This window comes from Puntigrus tetrazona, chromosome 14, assembly GCF_018831695.1.
Source record: "Puntigrus tetrazona isolate hp1 chromosome 14, ASM1883169v1, whole genome shotgun sequence".
NCBI lineage: Eukaryota > Metazoa > Chordata > Actinopteri > Cypriniformes > Cyprinidae > Puntigrus > Puntigrus tetrazona.
The window spans coordinates 11,906,547-11,930,515 of NC_056712.1; the positions used below are offsets into that span (position 1 = coordinate 11,906,547).

Here is a 23,969-nt window from a genome sequence, read left to right on the forward strand (position 1 = left end):
GGAGAGAGAGAGAGAGAGAGAGAGAGAGAGAGAGAGAGGGATGGTTGGTGAGACTGAACTCTTTGATATTTTGATATGCTGATACCCGGGGGACCAGCACAGATGGCACCTGTTCTCAGAGGCACTGGCCACTCTCGCTGACTACTCAGTGTGTGATTTCCGTCACCAAATATCATACATGAGTCTTCACATTTCCACTGGGGAGTTCGGGTGCCATTTGTCTAAATGAATAAATAAACAATTAGCTAAGTGTTTGTCCAGTATCAGAATTATGACATATGTTTCTGTTTAAGGTGTGAACAAGAGAACTGCATACTTTTATATTGAGTTAGATGAAGCAGATGGCCCCTGCATCGAAGCGTGACCTCTGTGCATATTCAACAAAATAGAAACAAATATGATACAATTAACTCGACAGCAGCAGTGCGCATACTTCAAAGCAAAATAATGGCAATAGTGAATTTAAACCAAAACGAAGTGCTGAAACATATGATCTACAAAAATTTGGGGCACTGGCCACCCAGATTTAATATATTTGAATATACCCTATTATATTTAACAAGACAGTACATGCATTTTACAGTGAAGCCTTTTAAGTTCTAAGTACACTCTCAGAAAAAAGGTACAAAAACTCATTGAGGAGGTACCTGTTTAAACAGCCTATTTAAACTTAAGACAACAATCTATATGTTAAGGTGCAAATATGCACCCTTTAGGGGTATAAAATTGTATCTTTTGCAAAGGTACTGCCCCAAAACAATAGAACCCTGCCCAAAAAACAAGAGAAAATGTTATAATGTTATAACATTTACAATGGGAATTATAAATGGGAATTGTATTGGTGTTAATGGAAACTATAGTGGTGATATAATAGTGGGATGTTAAATCACACCAAACCAAAACACACTAAAAAGGAATTTTGTAATGGTTTTACTGGAAAAAAGCAAGTGGGTCATAATGGTATTTAATTTTTTTTTAGCAGGGACATGTCATCTTTTGTACCTTTTAATTTATGGTGAAAACATAAATGGTGTTCCCAAAACGACATCACAGCTGATGTTTATAGTACTATTTTTATTATTATTATTTTGTTGTCAGTAAATTCAGGTATCTTTGTTACATTGTTATAGTGTGTTGAGTAGATTTTTGCTGTTTGCTGTTATGGTGGTGTTCTACATGCTAAGGCTAGTAGCGCTAAGACCACATCCCAGCTAACAGGAAACGTTCCCAAATGTCACTAACATTTTTGAAAAGTTATAAATGTGAGGACAAAACGTTTGTATAACGTGCTAATAGCCTATTGGTTCTCATTAAGTTGATAGAAAACATGAATATTCTCGGGACATGTTATTTACGATCGATTAACGTATCATAACAGGCCTGCTGCAAGAAAATGGTTTATAACCTTTAATAACGTTACAATCACGACACGACAACTATGACAACGAGTTAAAAACATTTAAAAAAAAAAAGTTATATATATATTTATAGCATCCAGACATAACCCAATGCGAAAAGCTGCGATGAATAGACTTCAGTCATTACAAATACAACACAATAATTTTCAAAAAAACTCGCAACTATTTTGAACTTGAATCTTTACAGACTGTCAAAAAAATTAAAATAAAATAAATGATAATACAGGCCTATTTGTAATAGTGGCTGTATACACGAGGACCATTAGACGGCGCTATTGGACAGCTTTAAATTTAGCAGAAAAAAAGTTTACAATCTCTCTTATAAACATGAGGATGATTTCATGTCCTGCTTCGCGCGTCTAAATACAGCCCCGTGATCATCCGGGCTGTGAGCAGCACATTCATGGTCAGAGGGTAAATGTCCATGTAACAACAGTGTAAGTGCCCTCATCACCGCCCCTCCCAACCGAAGCTCGGGAAAACAGCTCAGCCCTCCGTCCTTCTGGGAGGAAAACACGATGAACCGCGAGGATGCACAGCACGTCTTCGTGACACACGCGCGAGAAGTGTTTAGGATGCCGCTGTAAGTCCGCACGCATCCGGCGAGCAGCAGCAGCAGCAGCAGCGGCGGCGGCAGCATCCCTCCTCCGGCCCCGGGTCTGCTGTCAGCGCAGCGCGGATGGTGGGAAAAGACCCTCCCAAAGGAAAACAGACGAAAGAAAGATGAAATGTTTCTCCCGGTACCTGCCTTACCTCTTCCGACCCCCGAGCACCCTGCTCTCCTCGAGCTGTCACACGGAAGGTAAGAGCCGATCCGATCCGGTCCGGTCCGCGCACACAGCTGGACATCGATTCTGCTGGGTCACAGCGCGCTGAAGGATGCTGCGTAATCACAACTTTCTGTCTGGAAGTGCTAGGGATGTTTACCATAAGCGAGACTTATTTGGGCAACTCGGCGGGGTAGCATTTGAGCCAGAATGAGTGGGATTTTTTAAAATAGTTTATTAACAGAAAATAATATACACGCACGCATTCGTTTAATGCATTAACTTACATTTTTACTTTATTTATTTTCTGCCCCAACCTCCGCGATTGAACAGGAAATCTCGGTTTTTCAGTGTAGTCTCAGTAATTGCATATAACATACACGTTTTTACATTTATTATTTATTTCTTTTTAGGTTTTCCAGTGAAGTCTTAGGTTTAGAGTATAGCAGGTTTGGATATGTCAAGATAATTTGAGTCACTTAGATACAAGCCATGTGCGTTTTTTTTTTTTTTTTGTCCTAAGAAGTTGCATGTTAAGATCTAGATTAAAGGTGATGCTATATAATACTCACTGTTTTATATATATATATATATATATATATATATATATATATATATATATATATATATATATATATATATATATATATATGATATACATTTGTTGGATGTAAGATTTATTCTTTTAGAGAGCAGGGGAACATATTTTGAGATAAATACAGTTCTTAGGTTTCCAATACCTGAGCAAAAGTGTGACCTTTTCATTTCTGAATTCACGCTGTTTTTCTGCTTAAGCCGCCTTCTATATATTTGTGGCAGATTTGCTCAACCATAAAAGCAGATTTTATATTGTCTGGTTATGCGACTCCGTGTCCAACTGGCAAATGTGGTCAAATAAAACAGCCTGAGTTCATTTGTATAGAGGAAGCCTTATTATCTCTTCTCTATTCTCGTGAGTATTTGTATATGTGTGAATTTAACGTGGCGGTCAGGGTGCCCTACATCATGTTTACAGCTCGTCGACCATTAAAGTCTGATTTACTTTTGCCCTCTGTTGCTTTTTACCGTTAAACAGGAAAATGTGACCCTTCTCGCTTTTAAAACGATGATTTGCTATTCAAATAATACTGTATTATCTCCAGTACAAGCTGTTATTGATTTGCACTGTGTGAGAAAGAGAACAGGCTCAGCTCGTCAGGCTGCTCTTTCTCAGCATGATACTGTAAATCATTGTTAGATTATTTCTTTGGACTCTGTGGTCAGATTTAGGACAACAGAGGGCAAGAAAAACAAAACCGATGCTATTATTAAAGTCATCACCTTCATTGCCCTTATCTAACGTGAAACCTAGTTTCCTGTGAGCGAACGGCAATGTGGTGACTTCCCATCCTGGTGTGAATATAAAGATTAAAACTGGTCTTTGACGTCAGGAGTGCGGCATGTGCCCCGTGAGCCATAAAGAGTCGTTGTGTGTTTAAATCTAGCCTGCATCATGTCAAGATCCTGTTCTCCTTTTATTTCCTGTTTGTTCACCATTTTTAATACAATAAAAGGAAAAAAGCCAAAATTTGGACTGTAGCAAAGTGCATTCATCAAAACACCTGCTGTGTCAAAGTGCACCTTAAATATTAGCATGTTCCTAGTAGATGAAGCCTAAAACCAAGGGGCAAAGGGCAGTTATTTAGGTTTGGCCAGTTATTTATATATATATATAAAAAAAAAATATATATATATATATATATATTCAACCTCAGCTTGTTCTGTAAACAAACTTTTATCTTGAATGTGATTAATGATTTTTCTTTAAAGTAATATATACTCAATTTAATAAACTTTATGAATTTCATATATATATATTATCATGTATATTCTATTGATATTATTATTATTATATAATGTATAGAAGTATTTGTATTATAGAGTGTTGTCAATTAATTATACCAGCATATATAATAGCAATAAATAATTTTTATTAGGAGCTTTTTTTAAATTAAAGTAACATTCTCAATTGAATAAAGTGTATATTTATATTATTATTCATATTCTATGGAAATTATTAAACGTATCATTTACATATTATATATTTCTATTACATAAAGAACATTTTGTGTTCATTCACAAGCTGAGGTTGAATTTTCCCCGTTTGACCTCAGGACTGTGGCATTAGTCACATGACATTTACGGCTCAAATGGTTCACTCAAAAAGCTCAGTGTGCAAAAAGATGGCAGATTTCAAATCCAAGGGGTCCTCAGCTTACCAAATGCTAGCGAAATGAATAAATGCTAACAAAAATATAGACATGCCTATATAAAACCAGTCTTTTTTTTAAGTGTGAAGCTTTAACTATGGCACACTATGATACGTGGTGAATTAAACAAGCCACATTAAAGTGAGTCTTTTCAGTAATTGTGCAAGATTTAGCTATCATATGCCTCTGTTTAGAGCGATGACGGTCGTAAATTTATTGGACAGTTTTAATGATACAACAGTAGATGAATTATTCATCGCTGGCTGTCTTTGCTGGCAGCCGTAGCAGCGAGTCTGTTTTAGAGAAGGCTTGAGCGCCGGTCATTTCGAAACAGTTGTAACCTGTAACTCAGCATTTCGCAACAACGAATACGGTCACGTTGACTTCCCCGACCCTAGATGACAAAGTAATACAGCTGACAGACAGTTTGAAAGACGCTGTATGCTGACCAGCGTCAAAAGCTCAGCTGTAGCCACCAGCGAGCGTGCAGAAAAACTGATGAGTAAATGAGCGAGAGAGCTTGCGGTTGTGTAACAGAGGTCAGCGCCGACGACTCTGAGGACAGGAGCGTGAAACAGGGGTGTTATGGATCTCAAAAATGCTTCATCAGGCTAATGAAGTGCACTTTGGCCCTTCCCGAGCAAATAAATTGGGAAGGTTGCGAGCCGAACTGCGCACGGTTGGTCCGGCGCGGTCTGTCGATGCCCAGGGGGTCTGGCTGAGCTCTCAGCGTTCAATATCCGGTCGTTCATTAGTGAAATGACCCGGAGGCCCCGAAGTGAATTTTCCCAGTGGTCCGTCCAGCGCCACTGCGTGAACTTGTTTTGAGGATGCTTGTTTGGGTTTGTCGGAGGTATGGCTAACGTAATATCAGGGTGCTGGCCTAGAGGCCGGGCAGAAGATCGTTTATTTCAGCTTGAAGTGGCGAATGAACCAGAACCGCTGTTATAGCGCCCACCAGCAAGCCAGAGTGTGCGGCACTGACAAATTGGTTTTTCCGAACCCCCCCCCACCCGTTGACTTGAGGAAGAAGCGTGCTTAGTCACTGCATGTTTTCCGATGGGTTATTCATGTGCGATGTCTGAACGATCGGTAAAGATGGTGATGGATTAACATTTAAACACTGATGAATTCCATGTATTTTGCTTGTGTCGGGGAAAAACAAGTAGCGGCTTGCCATAAACACACGTTTGTGCGCACACACAAACTTAACGGGAATTATACAACATGAGAGCACGCGTCTGCGTGGCCTGAGCTATAAAGTAGATATCATGATACGAAAGGAAGAGTTGTGAGAGGTTAAGTGGGGGAGGAGAGACACCAGAATGAAAGAGCAGACTGCAGACACATTACACAGAGAGAACAGGTCGATCTTTCAAAGTGCTCGCATAACCTCTTAACTAAACAGATTGTAAGACTGTAAGATTATAAGAGAGGCAGAGTGTGTGTAAATGGCATTGCTCAGAGGATGCTTTTTCATCACTGAAGAGAGTGAAGTTATGTTTCAGCTTAATCTTTGCAGCTTTTCCTTAAAGGGGTCATATGATGCTATTTCAAGTTTTCCTTTCTCTTTGGAGTGTTACAAGCTGTTAGTGCAAAGATAAGATGTATAAAGTATAGATTATAGACTAAAGCGTCCGAACCTAAGAGATATTCTGTATAAGAATTACGACTTGTCCACATCCCTTTAAACCGCACTTTTCTATGTCACGGAGTGAGTTTATTTTCAAACACCGCCCAAATGTTTACGCAAATAAAGAGGTTAGAACTATTATTCTTACTGTAGTGTTGCTACGGGCGCCATGTTCAGGAGATGCTGTGTTAGAAACAGTAATACGGAAAATACTGTATTTTTCGCACCCTAAAACCCATAAACACATTCCATTACATACAAAAAATTCTGTTTTAAAATTCCTTTAAAATTCCTTGGCATAAGCATAAATGAGATGTGAGGTAATAAGAGTATAAAGATTGCACTGAATCACGATAGCATGAGATATTTAGGAGAAATGTGTGAACGCATATTGAGACTTTTAACACTTCAGTAACTTGGCAAATCTGTGCACGTCTGAGATGTGAAACTTCAAGGGAAAACAAAATTGATAACGCTTTACAATAAGGTTCCATTTGTTATAACTTATAAATGCATTATTTATTCATGTTTTGTTAACATTAGTTAATAAAATTACAACTATTAATTTCCAGTTGATGTAAGTTCAGATCACACACACATATATATATATATATATAAAGACATACAATGGAAACATAATTGATATAAAAAAGAATTTTTTTTTTGTGCTTTTGTTATTTTACAGTTTTTCTCAATTGCTTTGGCTCAATTCTCGAATGAAATTTTAATTTTTCAAAACAATAAGTTCAGATCTCTAAACAATTAGCTTCTTGTTCACATCAGATTAGAATTTCTTATTGATTTGAGCAAATTGCAAATGCTTTGGCACATGTATAAACAGTAAGTACAATTGTCTGCATTTTTGCACAAAAATTAATTGCATATGGCTTGTTGATCAAAACTGATCAGACGATTCTCACTTTAACTGTCAAACTCTTCATAACTTTTCAATTCTTTTTCATTGTGTGAGCCATCACACTCAAAACGATCCATTCAGTTATGAAAAGTTAGTATACATACATGTATATTCTATAAATATCTGTCATTGACATTGTTTGTAATGTCTGATATTTGGCTAATGACCTCTAATTGCAACACAATTTGAATCAACCAATCAACCAATGAATTCAACCATGTAACCCATCAAGTTTGGGAGCATATATATGTAGATTGCCTACAGCACAATCACTACCATTTTTTTTTTTTGGAAAATGGAGGACTTCCACCGTACTCTCCATTCCTAAATCCAATTTTTTTTCAGCATGGAGGTGGAAAGTATATGATCACAGACCACAAAATCAGATGTCTCTGTTGAATGCCATGAATGCTGCATGTGAGGACATCACAGCTGATCATTGCAGGGGATGGGTACGACATTCAAGGAGATTTTTTTTTTCATTGCAATGGAAAACATCAGATGTGATGTTGATGAAAATCTTTGGCCTGACCAACAAGAGCGACAGGATGTCCACCAAGAATAATTTTTTTTTCTTCTTCTCATGGGTGTTATTTTGCATTTGTGGTAACGTAAGACATCTGAAATGTACAGTAATTGGACGAGCAAGATTTCCGATTACATGTAGTGCATTACAAAAATAAATGTACTGTATAAATACAAATGTTCATATACTTTTTTTTTTTCTATGTACTATTGACTGTTCTCAACAAATATCAGTTTTGTTTTGTTTTTTGTTTGTTTTACTAAAACCTTAATTTCCATGGTTGAGTGCCATGGTGAAAAAACAGCTAAACATTTTGACCAGCGTGGCTCACACAATGACAAAAATACTTTATATTTTGGTGGCCTTGGCCAAATGACTGACAAGATAACTAGGTTTTGAAGCATGAATGAAAAGTTTTGGGTGACTAACTACATTTTGCAGACATGCAATAGAGTTCTGAAGTTCCAGCAAACAGTTTTGACATTTGCACTAACAGTTTAGAGAAAGTTAAGACTGTTTTGAAAAATGTGCCAAAGCAATTGAGAAAAACTGTAATTATTATGTTATTTTAATTAGTTTGTTTTATATTTAAAATTTGATTTTATGTTAAAGTAATATGATTTTATTTTATGATTGATTTTATGTTAAAGTTAGTTTTCAATTCTTTTATTCTGGTTAGACGAAAAGACTATTTTGTTCTTTTTCAGATTCATTTAAATTAATGAAATTTTATTTTACCAATCTCATTGCTGACTTTTCTAAGGGTGTGTGCCTATTCTTGACAGATATAAGACATGTACCAGGCGCCCCAGACAGACCTTGACTCACCCATAGCCTCATGGGAAATGTAGTAAAGTTGAACTATGAGTCCCCAGAGAGAACGGGGTGATCTGTTCAACAGCTGAGGCCCTGTCTGCTTCGTTCATTCTGGCTAGCTTTTCTTGTTCCAAAAAAAAGTGCTAGCACGTTATACTGTTATATAACAATATCAATGTCACAGTGTCACATTTATAATAAAGAAAGGGAGCACAAGCTAACCATTCAGCACAGAACAGTTACCTTCTGTCATTTGATTAATAGTTTATTTTTAGCATGTACAAGGCCATTATTATAACTGTCCAACCTCATGTTTCATATGTCTTGATGTGAAATCTTTCAAACTTAAACTGAACAGTTAATTTTATATAATAATTATTTAAAGATGAATGGTTACTGGGCTGAAGCAAATAATATTTACTTGATTTTATACATCATTTTTAAAAAATCATGTGAAAATTAAGTATCATACATGATCCTTTTAAAGTAAGTTTACTGCTTCTTCTCTCAATTATCATTGCATCACATTGCATTATACGTTTTTGCCAACACAATAAAAACTACAATCATAAAACTACACATTTAAACATCATATTGGACATATTATTAGAGAGTTATTATATGGATTTTATGTAGGCCATCTGGTATACCGTTATAAAGATACCTTTAATTTGCGTACAAGTTATCAGAATTGTACACATTTTTTTTGGCCATATAATCATGCGACTGCATGAATGATTTCATCTATTTTATGTTATACCAGCAATAAAAGCCTAATCAAATGTGATTTTCAACAAAAAAACATACGCAACCTTTTTTTGGTTTAACAAAATGTTCGAAATGTATATGTCAGGATTTACAGAGGTCAACAATAAAACAATATACTTTTTATTTTAAAAAGACAAATTGCTAAAGATAAGGGTAACATAATTTTTGGTTACACCTATTAGTTGTTTATTAGCATACATATTTCTAGAATATTAGCTATTTATTAGTGCTAATAAAGTATACATTAGTGCCTTATTCTACATCCCTAATCCTACCCGTTACCTAAACTTAACATTTTCCTCACTAACAATTAATAAGCAGCAAATTAAGAATTTACTGAAGAAAAATTAGTTAATAGTTAACAAGTGTTACTATGAAAGTGTGGTCTACCTGTTCAAATATGTCTGATCGCATTGTGAACGAAACTCTCTCTTAGTAGGCCGAGATTCATCAGCTCAAAGCTTTCAAATTCTCAGAGCCAGGTGTTTGTGCATTCACACACATACTCACACACTTTGCCTTTGTCTAAATCCTGCATCAGTTTCCTTTCTAAAGCGGTGGATGCATTAGTCTTCCGTCCACTCTTTCAGCAAGAGAGACGAGAAACCACAGCAGCACAAATCCTGCTTTGTGTTCTGCAGACTGAGGGCAGGTCAGCTGATTCAGATCTGTGAAGAGACTCCAGGAAGAAAGAAAGAGACCGAGTGAGGAGAGTGAGAGAAAGAGAGACTCCTCAATGCGCGGTACCTATATTTCTGCTCGTTTTTGGGGCTGCAGTTTTGCAGTGTTCTCAGATAAGGAGCTCTATTGTCTTGGCTATATTCTGCACGTCCAGGAAAGACAGAGCAGAAGGGAAGTGCAGCTTTAAAAAGAAACCTGCTGGATCAATTACCTTTTTTTTCCTTCTGGCACATGACTAAGCAAGGAGAAACAGACATGGGACAAATGAATCAGCACTGTTTCTATATATTTCCTCCTCACTTGTTCTGCTGTGTTATGTTGTTGTGCAGCTTAACACATGCACATTTTTGCCTGCTCTTGCTTTCATCAGGAAGGCAATGGCATAAACGCTGGTATTTGTGTTAATTATTGATGTAACATACTGTAGGTGAGCGTACGTGCAAGTTGTGTTATTGCATAATGCTGTGTCTGTTCATGCGCACATACTTGACTAAGTAGGCCAGGAAGATCCATTAGTATGCTATGCAAATAAACATACTTACTCGCTTCCCTCCATCCCTGCTTAAAATTATTTATACCCGGGATAGCCATACCGGAGTATGCTGTTCTTCACGGTTAATGAAAGTTCTCGGAGAGACGCCAGGCCCGTTGCAGATAATGAATCACGAGGCCGTGCAGTTCGGAGAGAACAGCGATACCAACCTCCCACACCATTGGAAGTGACAGACTTTAAGGTCATCTCGCTGTACCACCGATCAAGACACAGGAACACAGGAAATCTGTCATACACGCCCCTTCAAAAAGGGCTAATACTCTTGCAGTTCACTAATAAGTATAGTCAAGCCTGTATATATATATATACACAGTATATCTATCTATCTATCTATCTATCTATCTATCTATATATATATATATTTATATTTAATTGAAATAGAAATGTCTTAACTATTACTTTTGATCAGTTCAATGTGTTCCTCCTGATTAAAAATATTAATAGTCAAAAAAATATAATACTGACCCCAAATGTTTAACATAATATAAATTAGAAATACAGGTGCATATCAAAAAAATATATCATGAAAAATTTAATCTTACAGCTCACGAAATGGAAAAATCCAGTATCTCAAAATATTATAACATTTACATTTGAGTTTCATTAAATGAAGAGCCGTACAGTATAAATTCCATGTAACTGTTGTTTGATAACACAGTAATAAGGAAGGCTGCTGTCTTGGCAGTGGTCCAAAGTCCTCTTTTGCAAGTCTTGAGAAAAACTGGAAAGGCACAAAATCCAAACTCCTTAAAGTCTAGAGTCAGAGATGCTTTAGGCCGTCGTGACGACTTCTGGTGTCTGCCCATTGTGTTTTGTCAAATCCAAAGTGAATGCAGCCATCTACCAGTAGATTTTAGAGAACATTTATGCTTCCATCTGCTGACAAGCTTTATGAAGATGCTGATTTGCTTCTCCAGCAGGACTTTAGAACTATCCCACAGTAACAAAACCACTTCCAAGTGCTTTGCTGACAATGATATTAGTGTGCTTGATTAGTCAGCCAACATGCTTGACCTGAACCCCATGTGGGATCTATAGGATATTTTCAAGAGAAAGATGAAAAAAAAGTGGATCCAACAATCCAGACGAGCCGAAGGCTCAATATTGCCTTAGCAGTGCCGCAGGCTGATTGCTTCCATGCCACTCCTCACTGATGCTGGAGCCCTGAATATTGAAATAAGAAATATTGAGTGCATAAATAAATATACTTTAAAGAACTTGAATTTTTCTGTTTTGCACATCCTTTTTTGATTGATCTTGAATTATTCAACTATTTTGAAATACTAGATTTTTTTGTCTTTTATGAGCATGTTTTTGAGAATTGTATGCATTTTATGAGGGAATGTTTGCTATGGTGTAGCATCTCCTCTTCTTTTCAAAACAGTTTGAAGATGTCTGGGCATGGAGGTTATGAGTTTCTGGAGATTTGGTGTTGGAATTTACTCCCATTCTTGCTTGATGTAGGTTTCCAGCTGCTGAAGTTTGTGGTTGTTTTTGACATATTTTTCATTTAATAATGCACCAAATGTTCTCTATAGGTGAAAGATCTGGACTGTATGCAGCACCCAGACCCTTCTATTACGAGGCCATGCTGTTGTAATTGCTGCAATATGTAGTTTGAATTGTCCTGCTGAAATACCATTAAAAAATAAAAAGTCGTCTAAAATAGAAGTCATCTGGAGGGGAGCATAAGTTGCTCTAAAACATTTATATACCTTTCAGTATTCATAGTGCCTTTCAAAACATGCAAGCTGCACATAAAATCTGTACTTATGCTACCCAATGGCATCAGAGATGCTGTCTTTTGAACTGAATGCTGGTAACGCACTGGAAGATGTCCAGTAATTTTTTTCACTTTGAAACAATTTTAAATTAGCCTTGGCCCACAAGACATGACAGCGCTTCTGGACAGTGTTCACATATGGCTTCCTTTTTGCATGATAGAGCTTTAGTTGGTATCTGCAGGTAGCACAGCGGATTGTGTTTACAGACAGTGGTTTCTGGAAGTATTCCTGAGCCCATTCAGTCATGTCAATCTGAGGCCTGAAGATCATGGACATTCGACAAAGATCTTCTGCCTTGTTTCTTACTCTTCAGTTTCTCTTCAGAATTCTTTGATGATGTTATGTACTTTAGATGATGAGATTAGCAAAGCCTTTGCAATTTGCTGTTGAGGAACAAGTTTTCCACAATCTTTTTAAGCACTCTTTCACAGATTGGAGAACCTCTGCCTATCTTTACTTCTAAGATACTCAAGCATTCCAATCATCATAACATAACAATGTGAGCTGCTTAAAATGCTGGAAATGATCAACATTACTGATATTCAAAATGGTACGCAAGTGCTGCTTTGTTTACGTTTCATGTATTTGTGCTTGTATATCTTTGACATACTGTTGGTTGGTCGGCTTAAGACATCCCTTTTATAGCTAATCATGTTACAGACCTGATGTCATCAACTTAAGGTGCAGTGTGTAATATTTAGGATGATCTATTGATAGAAATGTAATATAATATATGTAACTATGTTTTCAGAGGTGTACAAAGACCTTACACAATGAACAGGTATGTTTTTCTTAACTTATAATGGGCTATTTATTATAATTTTTTGAGATGCACCTGTATTTACATGAATAATTATATTAATCATTTTAAATCAAAACAGGTTTATCAATTCACTGAATTATACATATAGCGTTACTTCTGAAGTCAAGCTTGTAACAGCTTATAGCATCTACCTATAGAAATACAACACTTATCATGGCATTATTATCCATGGGGAATTACCCTCCTCCATCCCCAACTCCTCCTTCCCCTCCTTCCTCCATCCCCAACTCCCCCAAAGCCACGTTCAGGTTGATATTCCTTGTTAAATCAGACTCCTTTATTTTTAATAATGCGCTACACTTTCATTAAGTACATTAATAATATCAGCTTTGTTTTGTTATGTTTACCTCGGGGGTGTTATTGTTGCTGCTCTCCCTGCTCATTCATGACAGGCTGTATGGATGTGCAGGGACTTTTTGCCCAGAACAGAACTAAAGCACCAAACTAAACTGTATGATAAGTACCTATCATTTACATATAACTGGCTAACATCTTTCACAAAGGGCAGTCATGTGTTAATGTAAATGTAGTGGCATCACTATTATTTTGTAATGACCCTAAACGTTTTTAAAAAGTGTCAGATTTATGTTTTTTTTTGCCTGATAAATCAGAACCAAATACTACATTTATAGCTCAAGCTTGTTGAAACCAGATGCAGAAAGGTGACAAATATATCAGCACATGTTGCTCATTTAAGGCGTCGTACATTGGGAGAGCTGATCACACACCTGCTTTTTCATGTCCAGTTCATTTGACTAATTGAGCAATGCCATGCAAAAACCTCCATCCGCTCTTTTTATCTGACACATTTTATGCTAATGACCTTTGGACTAGAGGGCTCAGAATAGATCTAACAGGGCCGTGATGAGAGACCCTCCTCTTCTCTCTCTATCTGTGTGTTTGTGCTGTATGAGTCATAGCTGGGCTGCCGGGGCTAACACACACGCAAGCACACACACACACAAGGGAAGCAAACGCAGCCATGCAGGAACAGATGATTGACAGCCGCATGCAGACAGTTCTCAGAGGAGGTTTGCTTTCGCTTTTGGCTTTCTTTTAAATCAACAATTTAAATTTTAGTAGCATGGATTTGTAGACGTACTGTAATGCTCACAAAGTTCACCCCAAACATTTCTAGAAATGAAATTGCGCAAAGCACTGAAAGCATTAGCTTACAGCCACCCACACTTACATTCAAACATCTATTCATTATTAGGCAAATTTGCCCACCCTGATGGATGTTTATTATAAACACAACCATTCAAAGGTTTTGGGTCAGTAAGATTTTTTATTTATTTATTTTTTCAAAAAGTATGTATTAAGTTTAAATAATTTATTACCTTGCATATGACTATTTGTGTGGTTTACAGTCTTAAATAAACTGAAATTTTATAAAAATGTATGCATTTAAATGTTATTCTTTGTATTGAAATTATTATTATTATTATTCAATTTCATATTTTAATATAGTTTGATATAATGCAACATTTACTTTTGGTCCACAGCCCTTAGTCAAGTTTGATTTTTGTCCATTAATATTAAAACAAGTATTTTTAATAATTTAATTGTAATAACATTTCTATTCCTACAGTACGTTTGTATGTAGCCTTTTAATAATATTTCACAATATTTTTTTTATTTCTGCAAGCCTTTTTTAAATGTAGCCTTGCTGAGCATAAGAGACTTCTACCAAAAACATAAAAACAAAATCATCTTCATCCACAAACATTTGAACATTAGTAAACATAGAGTCTAATCATAGAGTATATCAAATTGGATTCAAGAAAAATATTGCCACATCATATCATGCACTGTAGCTTATCATGCATCATATATAGTGGTGCATATCATATCTTATCACATATTATATCATGTTTTACACCATGTATTGTAGAATATCATATCATCATATAAGATGTAAATAAATGGCTAAAATAAGGTTATTTGCATTAAGTAACAGCCATATGTATGACCACACAACTCATTTCGATTTTTTTTAGCTCGTTTCCACTGGGTCAGGCAGAGCCGTTTGTCTATTAAATTGATTTCAGTGCATGTCAACACAAATATACAAGTCTGTGTACTGAGGTCACTTCTTTCCTACAGAGATTACATCTGCTTGGAAAAAGTCAATGTGTGTGTTTTGATAGGGAAATCTGGGTTTGGGTGTTTTACATGCGTCTGATAATCCCCCTTTGACTCACCACTTTGCGTGATTTCCCTTCGGCGGGTGGGATTAGGGACTTGAGGATTGTCCTCGCATGATTGAATGGAATCTCTGGGATCAGGAAGAAATGCACATCTGGGTCATGCACTTCCAGGTCAAAGAGCCTAAAGCGTTTACACACACGTACAGAGATAAACAGAGACGTGATGAATCGAGGCAGTGCTAGCAACATTCTGAGTTTATATATGAGCTTATATATGATATTCATCTCTGCGAACATTGCTTTGTCTCCTTCAGTGTGCTTGTCAAGTTAATATTTTGGTGTGGTTACGTTGTACAGAAGCAGAAATGAGATGAAATGCAAAGGGAGCCGAGTAGAGCTTTAAAAAGAGGACTAAGCTGGGACCTTTTATATAAAAAAAGGAAAAGGGTATAAAAGAAAAAAAAGAATACTTTTCTGCTCATAAATCTCTATACATTTGGGATTTATTTATAATTTCTGCGATAAACTTTATAAAATTATTTTTCAAAATGTCTCAATCAGACGTAATTTGCATGAGTAATATTTTATTAGCCTGTCTAAAATGTCATCAAGACTTGCAAAGACACATCCATCATATGTGCCACAATTTTTCTTCCATAAGCGATGCATTTCGTAACGAAAATGCAGAAACGAAAATTGATTTTATCAGAAAATTGACTGAGATGAGAAAATTGGGCGTTTCATACTAGAATGAATCTAGTCCCGACTGTAAGTTTGCAGTAGATCAAAATGTTGCCCCAGAAATCAGGCCATGTTTATTTGAGCCTCCACCTGCTGATGGAGACCAGGACACAGAAGTCAAGTTTACTCACTAGAGCATCCCCAAACAATAAAACTTCATTTTCTAATCAAACGTTATTATTGCTGTAATTTCTAGCTTTACATTACGGTTAATTCATATTATTACTCTTGTAGCCTGTGCTTTATTCTGATTGGTTCTTCACAGCGTTCAGTGGTCAGGTGCTTGCAGAGGTGGTTAGTAATCTGGGTTGCGTAATCAGATTCCAGAAATAAAGTTCCTGTAATTTGATTAAAATGCCCTTATTATGGGCTATGAAAGGTTCATATTTTGGACGTGAATGCAAGGTCAAAAAACACTTTAGTTTTCTTATAATATGCGTTTATTTGACCTGATTTGTATAACCACTCCGAAATGATTTGTTCAACTATTAATTTTTCAAACCTCTTCTGATGATTAATTTTATTGGAAATAGTGTTTTTAAACCTAGTCACAAGGAATACATTTGCACTTTTTTTCAGACAGACAAAGTGCAAGAAGTGGGCAGACAATACGATAATGTTTCATTTGGACAACAGACAATACGATAATGTTTCATTTTGACAACAGCGCTATACTTGGGACTAATTTGAAAAATGACTAATAACTTGTTATGCCATCTCAATGCATTCACTTATATTAAAAACTTTATTAATTACTAAAAGGAAATTAAATTTTATGACATTGCATTCACTTATATTACAATCCTACATATGAAATATGTTTTCTTACTATTTGTATTTTCACATCAGTATGGTAGAAAATGTATCTATTTAAATATATGTGATAAAAGAGTTAGATCATATGTAATCCAATTAAAAATATGTAATGGAATTCTTTGCTAACTACAATTTTTGTCAGAATTTTTTCACTTTGTCAGAATTGTTCACACAGCTGTAGACTACTGGCTACTTTGGGTAACTAAAACAGACGCTGAGTAAAAGGGACCTCAAGAACATCACAATAATGCAGCATTATTATAGATTTTGAACTCTTATTTTGTCTAGAAGTGGGGGTTCACAGTTAAAATGCATTAATAAAGTAGTTTCTTACAAAGAAGCAACTTTTTGCTTCACAAGAACTAGCTGATGGACCGGATTCTTGTGATTTGCTTGTGCATTATAGTTTTCATGAGCTGTTTCGACCCTCATTCTGATGGCACCCGTTATTCCAAATCTGGGCGAACTATTTTTTTAAGAAAGTAACCAGTGTCTGATTTAATTTCATCTTGACTTTAAGAGACGTGTTTCTCTCTGAAGCAGCCCAGGTTGTCATAGAGACACTGTGATTCTGCTGGTATTGATCAAAGCAGAACAAAATGCCCTTGCCCCATTAGTGCTTATTTACACAGCTAATGAGCACTTTTCCTCTTTTAACCTCGATAACGCACCGTATCTGCTCCAGTCTGGGCTTTTGTTCTCAGATTAATACACCCGATATATCTCATCAACAGCGCAAGAGTTATGGACCACTTCTAATGTCATGAACTCTGTGAGAGGGCTCTAATTTTAAGGTAATTACCTCTCACATTTGGTTTTGGTTCAGGCAGGTAATTGGACTGAGGTATCTGAGCTCGAGTCCTGCTGTTTCAGTTTATAAAAAAAGTCCTTTTAGATAAAGAGCTCTCTCTTTTAGCTCTCCATCAAAGGCTGAACATCAAAACTCTCAAGGCTGGAGGAGGTTGGTTTTGATATATGTGTGGTTCTTTCTTCTGATGTATGGAAAAGAGTTATTCAGACAGCAAATGTTATAAATGATATGTAAGCTTCATGAAAGTTCAACTTCATAAACCTTCATTGAAAGACTATATGCGAGAGGAGCTAAAGAACTCGGTGTGAGCAACAGAAGACTAGAATCAATACATGAAGCTTTTTAAAGAACATCACAACTACCTGGTTTGTTCCCTTAAAGGAGTCACTCAACTTCAGTCTATAAAGAGCTCAACACTTCCTCCACAGTTCAAAAAGACCATCTACTCAAAAATAAGGTGCAGAAACACCTCACTGACTATCTGATAATACACAGCTGAACTCATTAACACATGACTGCCCGTATTTACATGTCAGCGATGCCTGTTCGCTAAGGCATGGTTGAAAACATGTTATTGCAGATTTAAGCTCATAGCTTTAGGTGAAGCACTGATAAAATGAAAGAGTTCCAGCAACAGTTAGCAAATGGATGGATTTGCTGGTGGAAAGTCTGTCGGGCATATTTTTTGAAAGGAAACGAACTAAAAGAGGAAATGTTTATTTAGATGGGAATGTACCATCTATACCAAAACCAAACCTTAATAAGGAACCATCTGTGTTGGACTCGCACACTGTTCCTCCACATGCCAACTGGCTTTTATCGGCAAAACAAAAGGGATTCATTGTCATCTCTGACGTTTCTGGGTATCTCCGGTACAGACAGTTTTTGATGTAGCTCTGATGCCGTTTAGTGTGGAACAGTTGGAGCCTCAGGACTGCAAACAGTCCTAGAGCAGAGCATTGATCCGGCTCTGTTTCCTCTCAAAAGCTCAGGCTCCAGGCAGTCATGGGTAGACTGGGGACGCAGTCATTTTGTATAATATGACTGAATTGTACTTCAGCACGCTATAGTGTGCATATGAGAGTTTGTGTCTCAAAGGGTGAAAGATTGTTGGTTCGTGTGGGCTTTTTCCGGACAGTGAAACACAACTTTTCCACGAGAACGAATGAGATTAAAACCATCAGTGGCCATGTGAGGAGTATGAGCTCTTAACATCTTAATTGTTTCCTCTAGAAAGACTCAATGAAAATCAAATAGAGGCTTTCTCCTGAGAACAAAATCTCCCACATTTGTCTTATGTGCTTGGACTTTCCAAAATGCCATTTTTTCCCACCAAAATCTCACTGATGTCCATATTTATTTAATAGCGCTGCGCTCTTACTCTGTCAGGAGCTGTCCAATCTGTAGCTATTTTATTTTTATGAAGAATAATTGAGAACTCAACTGAGTGTCTCGAGTCAAGAAAGAGATAGATTTACTTAATAAGTTTACCCTCTGGCTTTTTCATGCGTTTGTGTCTTAGCACAGATATAGTACAGTAAATGTGTTTTGTCGACATGTAGGCTGGTGTATTGACCTTTGACTCAGACTTTGAGAGAGTACCAGCAGATCGTGGAGACAGAGTAAATATAGCAGCACTCTTTGAACTCTATTTGTGTGTGCTCTTAAAATGAAGTGACTGTAGTGGGCTAGTTTTATTTTGTGTTATAGCACTCTCTGCTGCTCAGTCTGGAGAATTACTTCATTTTTATTTCCAGAGAAGTAGATGCTCCACTAAAAAAGGGTACTTTGTTTTTGTTTTGTTTTGTTTTCAGTTGTTGTTTTGCAGACGGTAATACAATGGGTTTTTAAATTGGTACCACTGCAATACCATTATTTTCTACATCCACAAGGTTAGCGCTATAGTATTTTTTTTTAAATGCCTTGGCATATTTAAATGCCATATCATGTAACATGAATGTAGAGGAAAAAAATAAATAAAAAAATGAAATAAAAATGAAAATCTACTGCCATCACTGAACCCTGGAGTCTCCACAGTATTGTTTTGTGGAGATCAAACCAGCAGATGGTGCTGTGACATTATATCATCAACCAGGATGCATTAACTAGCTGAAAAAATATCACAAATTAGCAAATAAAATTACATTAAATTTGAAATTTAACATATTTTGCCCCTGTCTACATATTTTTATGTGATTGCATTTTTTTATAGTCCTTGCAGTCATTCTTGACATCACATTCAACCATTTGAAATGAATCACGTGAGCATTTTATTATCTGTCACACTGCTTATAAAAATCATAGTAGAGAGTTATACTTCACAACTGTTCGTACGTGGTGAGTTGCACACCAGAGTTTACTAAGCATGGGTTTATTGAAATGTCTCTCTAGTGAATATAAAGTCATACAATGGTAATTTATTTAAATGCAATATGTTTAAAATAGGCTTGAATCTCTCTCCCGCTCAGGTCTGTCTCAGTATAAATGACAGGATTGTGTCTCTGACTGCCACATGGCCATCACCATATGTTACCGGCCCATCCTATCAGCCAGACTCGCTGTAGCGTGCAAAGCCTGCTTTCCCTGGAGCACCTGTATCCTCATGCTCTACTGTCACAAGCAGCTCAATGTGTCTCACAACTGATAAATTACACACAGTCTGGGTGTGATCAAAACCATGCAACATACACTGAGCAGATTACTGGGTCACTGTATTGATGTGACCTTCAGAGTAATCAATAACAGCTTGCTCGAATTACTTCAAATGTGCTCTGCAAAGGAACTATTATTATTATTATTATTATTGTTGTTATTGCTGTTAGCACATAAAAATGTTATTTGCACATATTATTAATGTTGTTAGGACACAAAATTATTCCAATTTTACAATAAGGTGTCATTTGTTACCATTCATTAATGTATCAACTAACATGAACAAACAATGAACAATACATTTATTACAGTATTTACTCATCTTTGTTAAAGTTAGTTAATAAAAATAGAAAAATCATTGTCAGTTCATGTTAGTCCACAACACCAATAGTGATTTTAATAATGCATTAGCAAAAGCTGAAATTAACATTAACTAATACTGATAAATGCTGTAGAAGTATTGTTTATTGTTTTTAAAGCAATTAAATATAATATAACTTATAGAGTTTTACAAAAAATATATAATTTACACACACACACATGCGAAAAAATTGTATATATTAAAAAAATAAGCATGTGATAGTAGTCCAACCTGACATATGGTTACATTTAGATTAAGACACGTGCACACACAATGAAGAGAAATTCTATAAATGATTAGATATAAATACATACATAGATATATATATATATATATATATATATATATATATATATATATATATATATATATATATATATATATATATATATATATATGCTGATAAATATGTTTTTGTCTATATAATATATGCATATGTACTAATTATGTATATATAAATATACACAAATACATGTATTTATTTAAGAAAAATGTGTTATGTTTATATATAAATTCTTTGAATATAATACATTACATATAAATGTAAATACATTTCAAGGCATGATGTGTGTGTATTTATATAAATAATAAATATACACAACACACAAACTATACACACACACACACACACATATATATATATATATATATATATATATATATATATTATATATATATACATATACACACAAACATACACAGTCAGTGTTCTCTGCCTATAATAGTTCTGTCATCACACTATCAGATGCTAACCCTAGATCTGTGCCAGAGCGCAGGGACAGTAAGAAAGCCTACAGTCCTAAAGCGCCCCTGGGCACAGAAGCATGAAAGGGGGGAAGGAGGCGTGAATACGTGAGAGTGAGAGATTTGAAGACTGAGAGAGTGAGAGAGGACAGAGTGATTGAAGAAGACAGGCAGAGAAAGAGTGGGAAAACAGAGCGGGTGGCCCGTGTCGATCTCTCCGTGGACAGCTTGGCATCCCCGCGGGGGAAGACTGCTGCAGCCTGCCTGTGATCAGACCTGGCAGCTGCTCGGCCAAATGGGATTGTCCTGCAGATTAAGGGTCTGTGTTGGGGCAAAGAAGAGGGGAGGGGCCCGGAAGGGAGGGGCTCTGGGCTGGGCCAGGCAGGGCTCTGTAAAAACCCGCCGCTAACTCTAGAGGGGCTTGTTAGGGCTCTGGCAGAGCAGGCTTGTTGAGACAGACTCGAGAGATCTAAACCCCTGTTCTCTCCCGGTCCCTATTAAAATATTCATCATTGGAGTAGAGTTATTCCAGTCATGCCAGACAGAAGACCCTGGAGACTGACTGCCAACATGAAGAGCTATGCTTTTTATACCATAATTGGCTGACCAGAAAATAGATCTTGTTGGTATTGAGCAGAGAAACACTGGGTGATGGTGCAGCCATTGTAGATAATTACTACAGGCCACAATTAAATGATTACACATAATTACTATAATGGTACAAATTTGGACATCATTCAGACATGTTCTGACCTATAAGCCTAGTTTAATCTCTTGTCTCAGCTCAAGGCTATTTTTGCTATTATTTTTTATTTCTTTTTTTTTTCCAGCAGTACAGATTTGCAACAGTCACCGCGGACCAATTACAAGTATAGATGACAATATAAGAGAGCGATTTCCAGGTTTGTATCTCCCTGTAGCTTTAAATAACAGATTCAGTTTCTGTGCATGGAACTAGTCAAGACTAATCCTTAATGTGATTAGCAAAATCATATTAAAATACTATTACTCTACATATACTGTAGTAAATCGGTTCTTCACCTAAAACAGGTAATTTTAGCGCTCATTCTTGTTTGGGCGATTAACCTTCATGTTAGGTGTGCTTGAACTGCATTAGAGCAGCTATGGTTTAAATTATGACGTTTAGGATTTTTAATGATCCAATTATACAGACAGCTGTTGTGCTGCATAGCAATGTTTTGTTCCATAAGCAGTTTCCTAGCAACCGGTATGATAGTAAAGGATTGAACAGCTATGCTTTTCCTCTTTTCAGTCTCAAACAACTGGGAATGGCTGTGAAATGCTGTGTTTTCTGTATTCACATACTGGGATTTACAGTAATGCATTCTCTTGGAAACGAGTGGAAATGTCTGCTTGGGTTGTGGAGACACAAACACACAATATTTGCACATGTCTTTTGAGATCAGCGCACATGCTTGTTTGTATTTGCTCTCTTCCTTCTTCTCTTTTACTTTCGTTCTTTCATCCATGTGTATATGTATATATATGAATATAAATAGTAAAGCACCCCTATTATAGATTTTTTATTATAGTAACAGAGCTCTAAATAAATGAAAAAAATGCAAAGTTTTAAATCTGAAAGTGCACTGTGAATGAAGTTATTGTCTGTCAAATAAAAAGAGTCGACTCTGAATCAAGTTTATTAAAACGAGTAGCAAGCCATTTCATGTTGATGTCAAAATGAAATATTAGCATATTGTTTGCCCACTTGTTGGTCTTTTCGCGTTTGTCTGAAGGAAAATGCGGATTCCTTCTTTGCCACTAGGTCCCGCCTTTTTGTAAAAAAAAAAACAGCTTTCAATGAAATCGAGAAATGAATCGTTGAGTCACTGAACAAATAAGGTAAAAAATAAACGCATATTATGAGAAAACAAAAGTGTTTTTGTTTTACCTTGCATGCATGTCAACGTGTTATTGGGGACTCCCAAAACCAAAATATAAACCTTTCACAACCCATAATCGGGGCTTTTTAAGCTGCACAAATATTGTCAACGTTGATAATAATAAGATATGTTTTTGAGTAGCAAATCAGCAGAATGATTTCTGAAGGATCGTATGACACAAAAGATTGCATGCAAGAATAGCCAAGTTCGAATGAATAAGTTGAGTAAATGAGTCACTGATTCATTTACACCTTATGGAAAGAGAAAATAAAAAGATTGAACAATCTTTCTCTTATTTATTTAATAAAATTGTATGCATATGTAAATATTGTTGATAAGTTACTGACTTGCCTGTTTTCTAAATGCTCTACCCGCTATGCAAGTCTTTGTGTCAGTGTATTGCACGCAGTGATGTAGTGAGCTGCTCAGTCTTTTAATTGGAATGACTTCACATGTAAACTGGCCTGACGAAGGCGCTTGCCTCTGGGCTGGGTTTAAAACGTTCAGACTGAACTATGCATCCATCTGGCTGTCTCTCCCAACCCCCTCTTTTTCTCTCGCTCTGTCTCTTTCGCTCTCTTTTCATTCATTTCTAATGATGATCTTATTTTCTTTGTTTACAACATTTGTCGCTTCTGCTTATGTTGATAAATTTTACAGCTGGTTTACGCTTATTAAACTGTGTGCTCAAATAGAGGGATATATAGAGGGAGCACGTATTAGATAATGAGTCAGCTATATGGATCTCAGTCAGTATTGGTCAGTCCGGACAAACACCTTTAACTGATGGAGACATTAAAGGGATAGTTCACTCAAAAAAAAAAAAATCAATCGTTTATTAGTCACCCCTATGCCG

General features: G+C 36.3%; 1 protein-coding gene across 1 annotated transcript in view; it reads left to right on the forward strand.

Moving 5' to 3' along the window:
• Positions 1–1,302: 1,302 nt before the first annotated feature.
• The window catches only part of ppp2r2ba (protein phosphatase 2, regulatory subunit B, beta a), a 52,852-nt gene continuing 30,185 nt past the window's right edge, over positions 1,303–23,969 (forward strand). Inside the window, exon 1 of the mRNA XM_043257876.1 lies at positions 1,303–2,220. Within this exon, the coding sequence (XP_043113811.1) occupies positions 2,142–2,220 (79 nt within the window). The 5' untranslated portion in view covers positions 1,303–2,141. The remainder of the gene's footprint in view (positions 2,221–23,969) is intronic.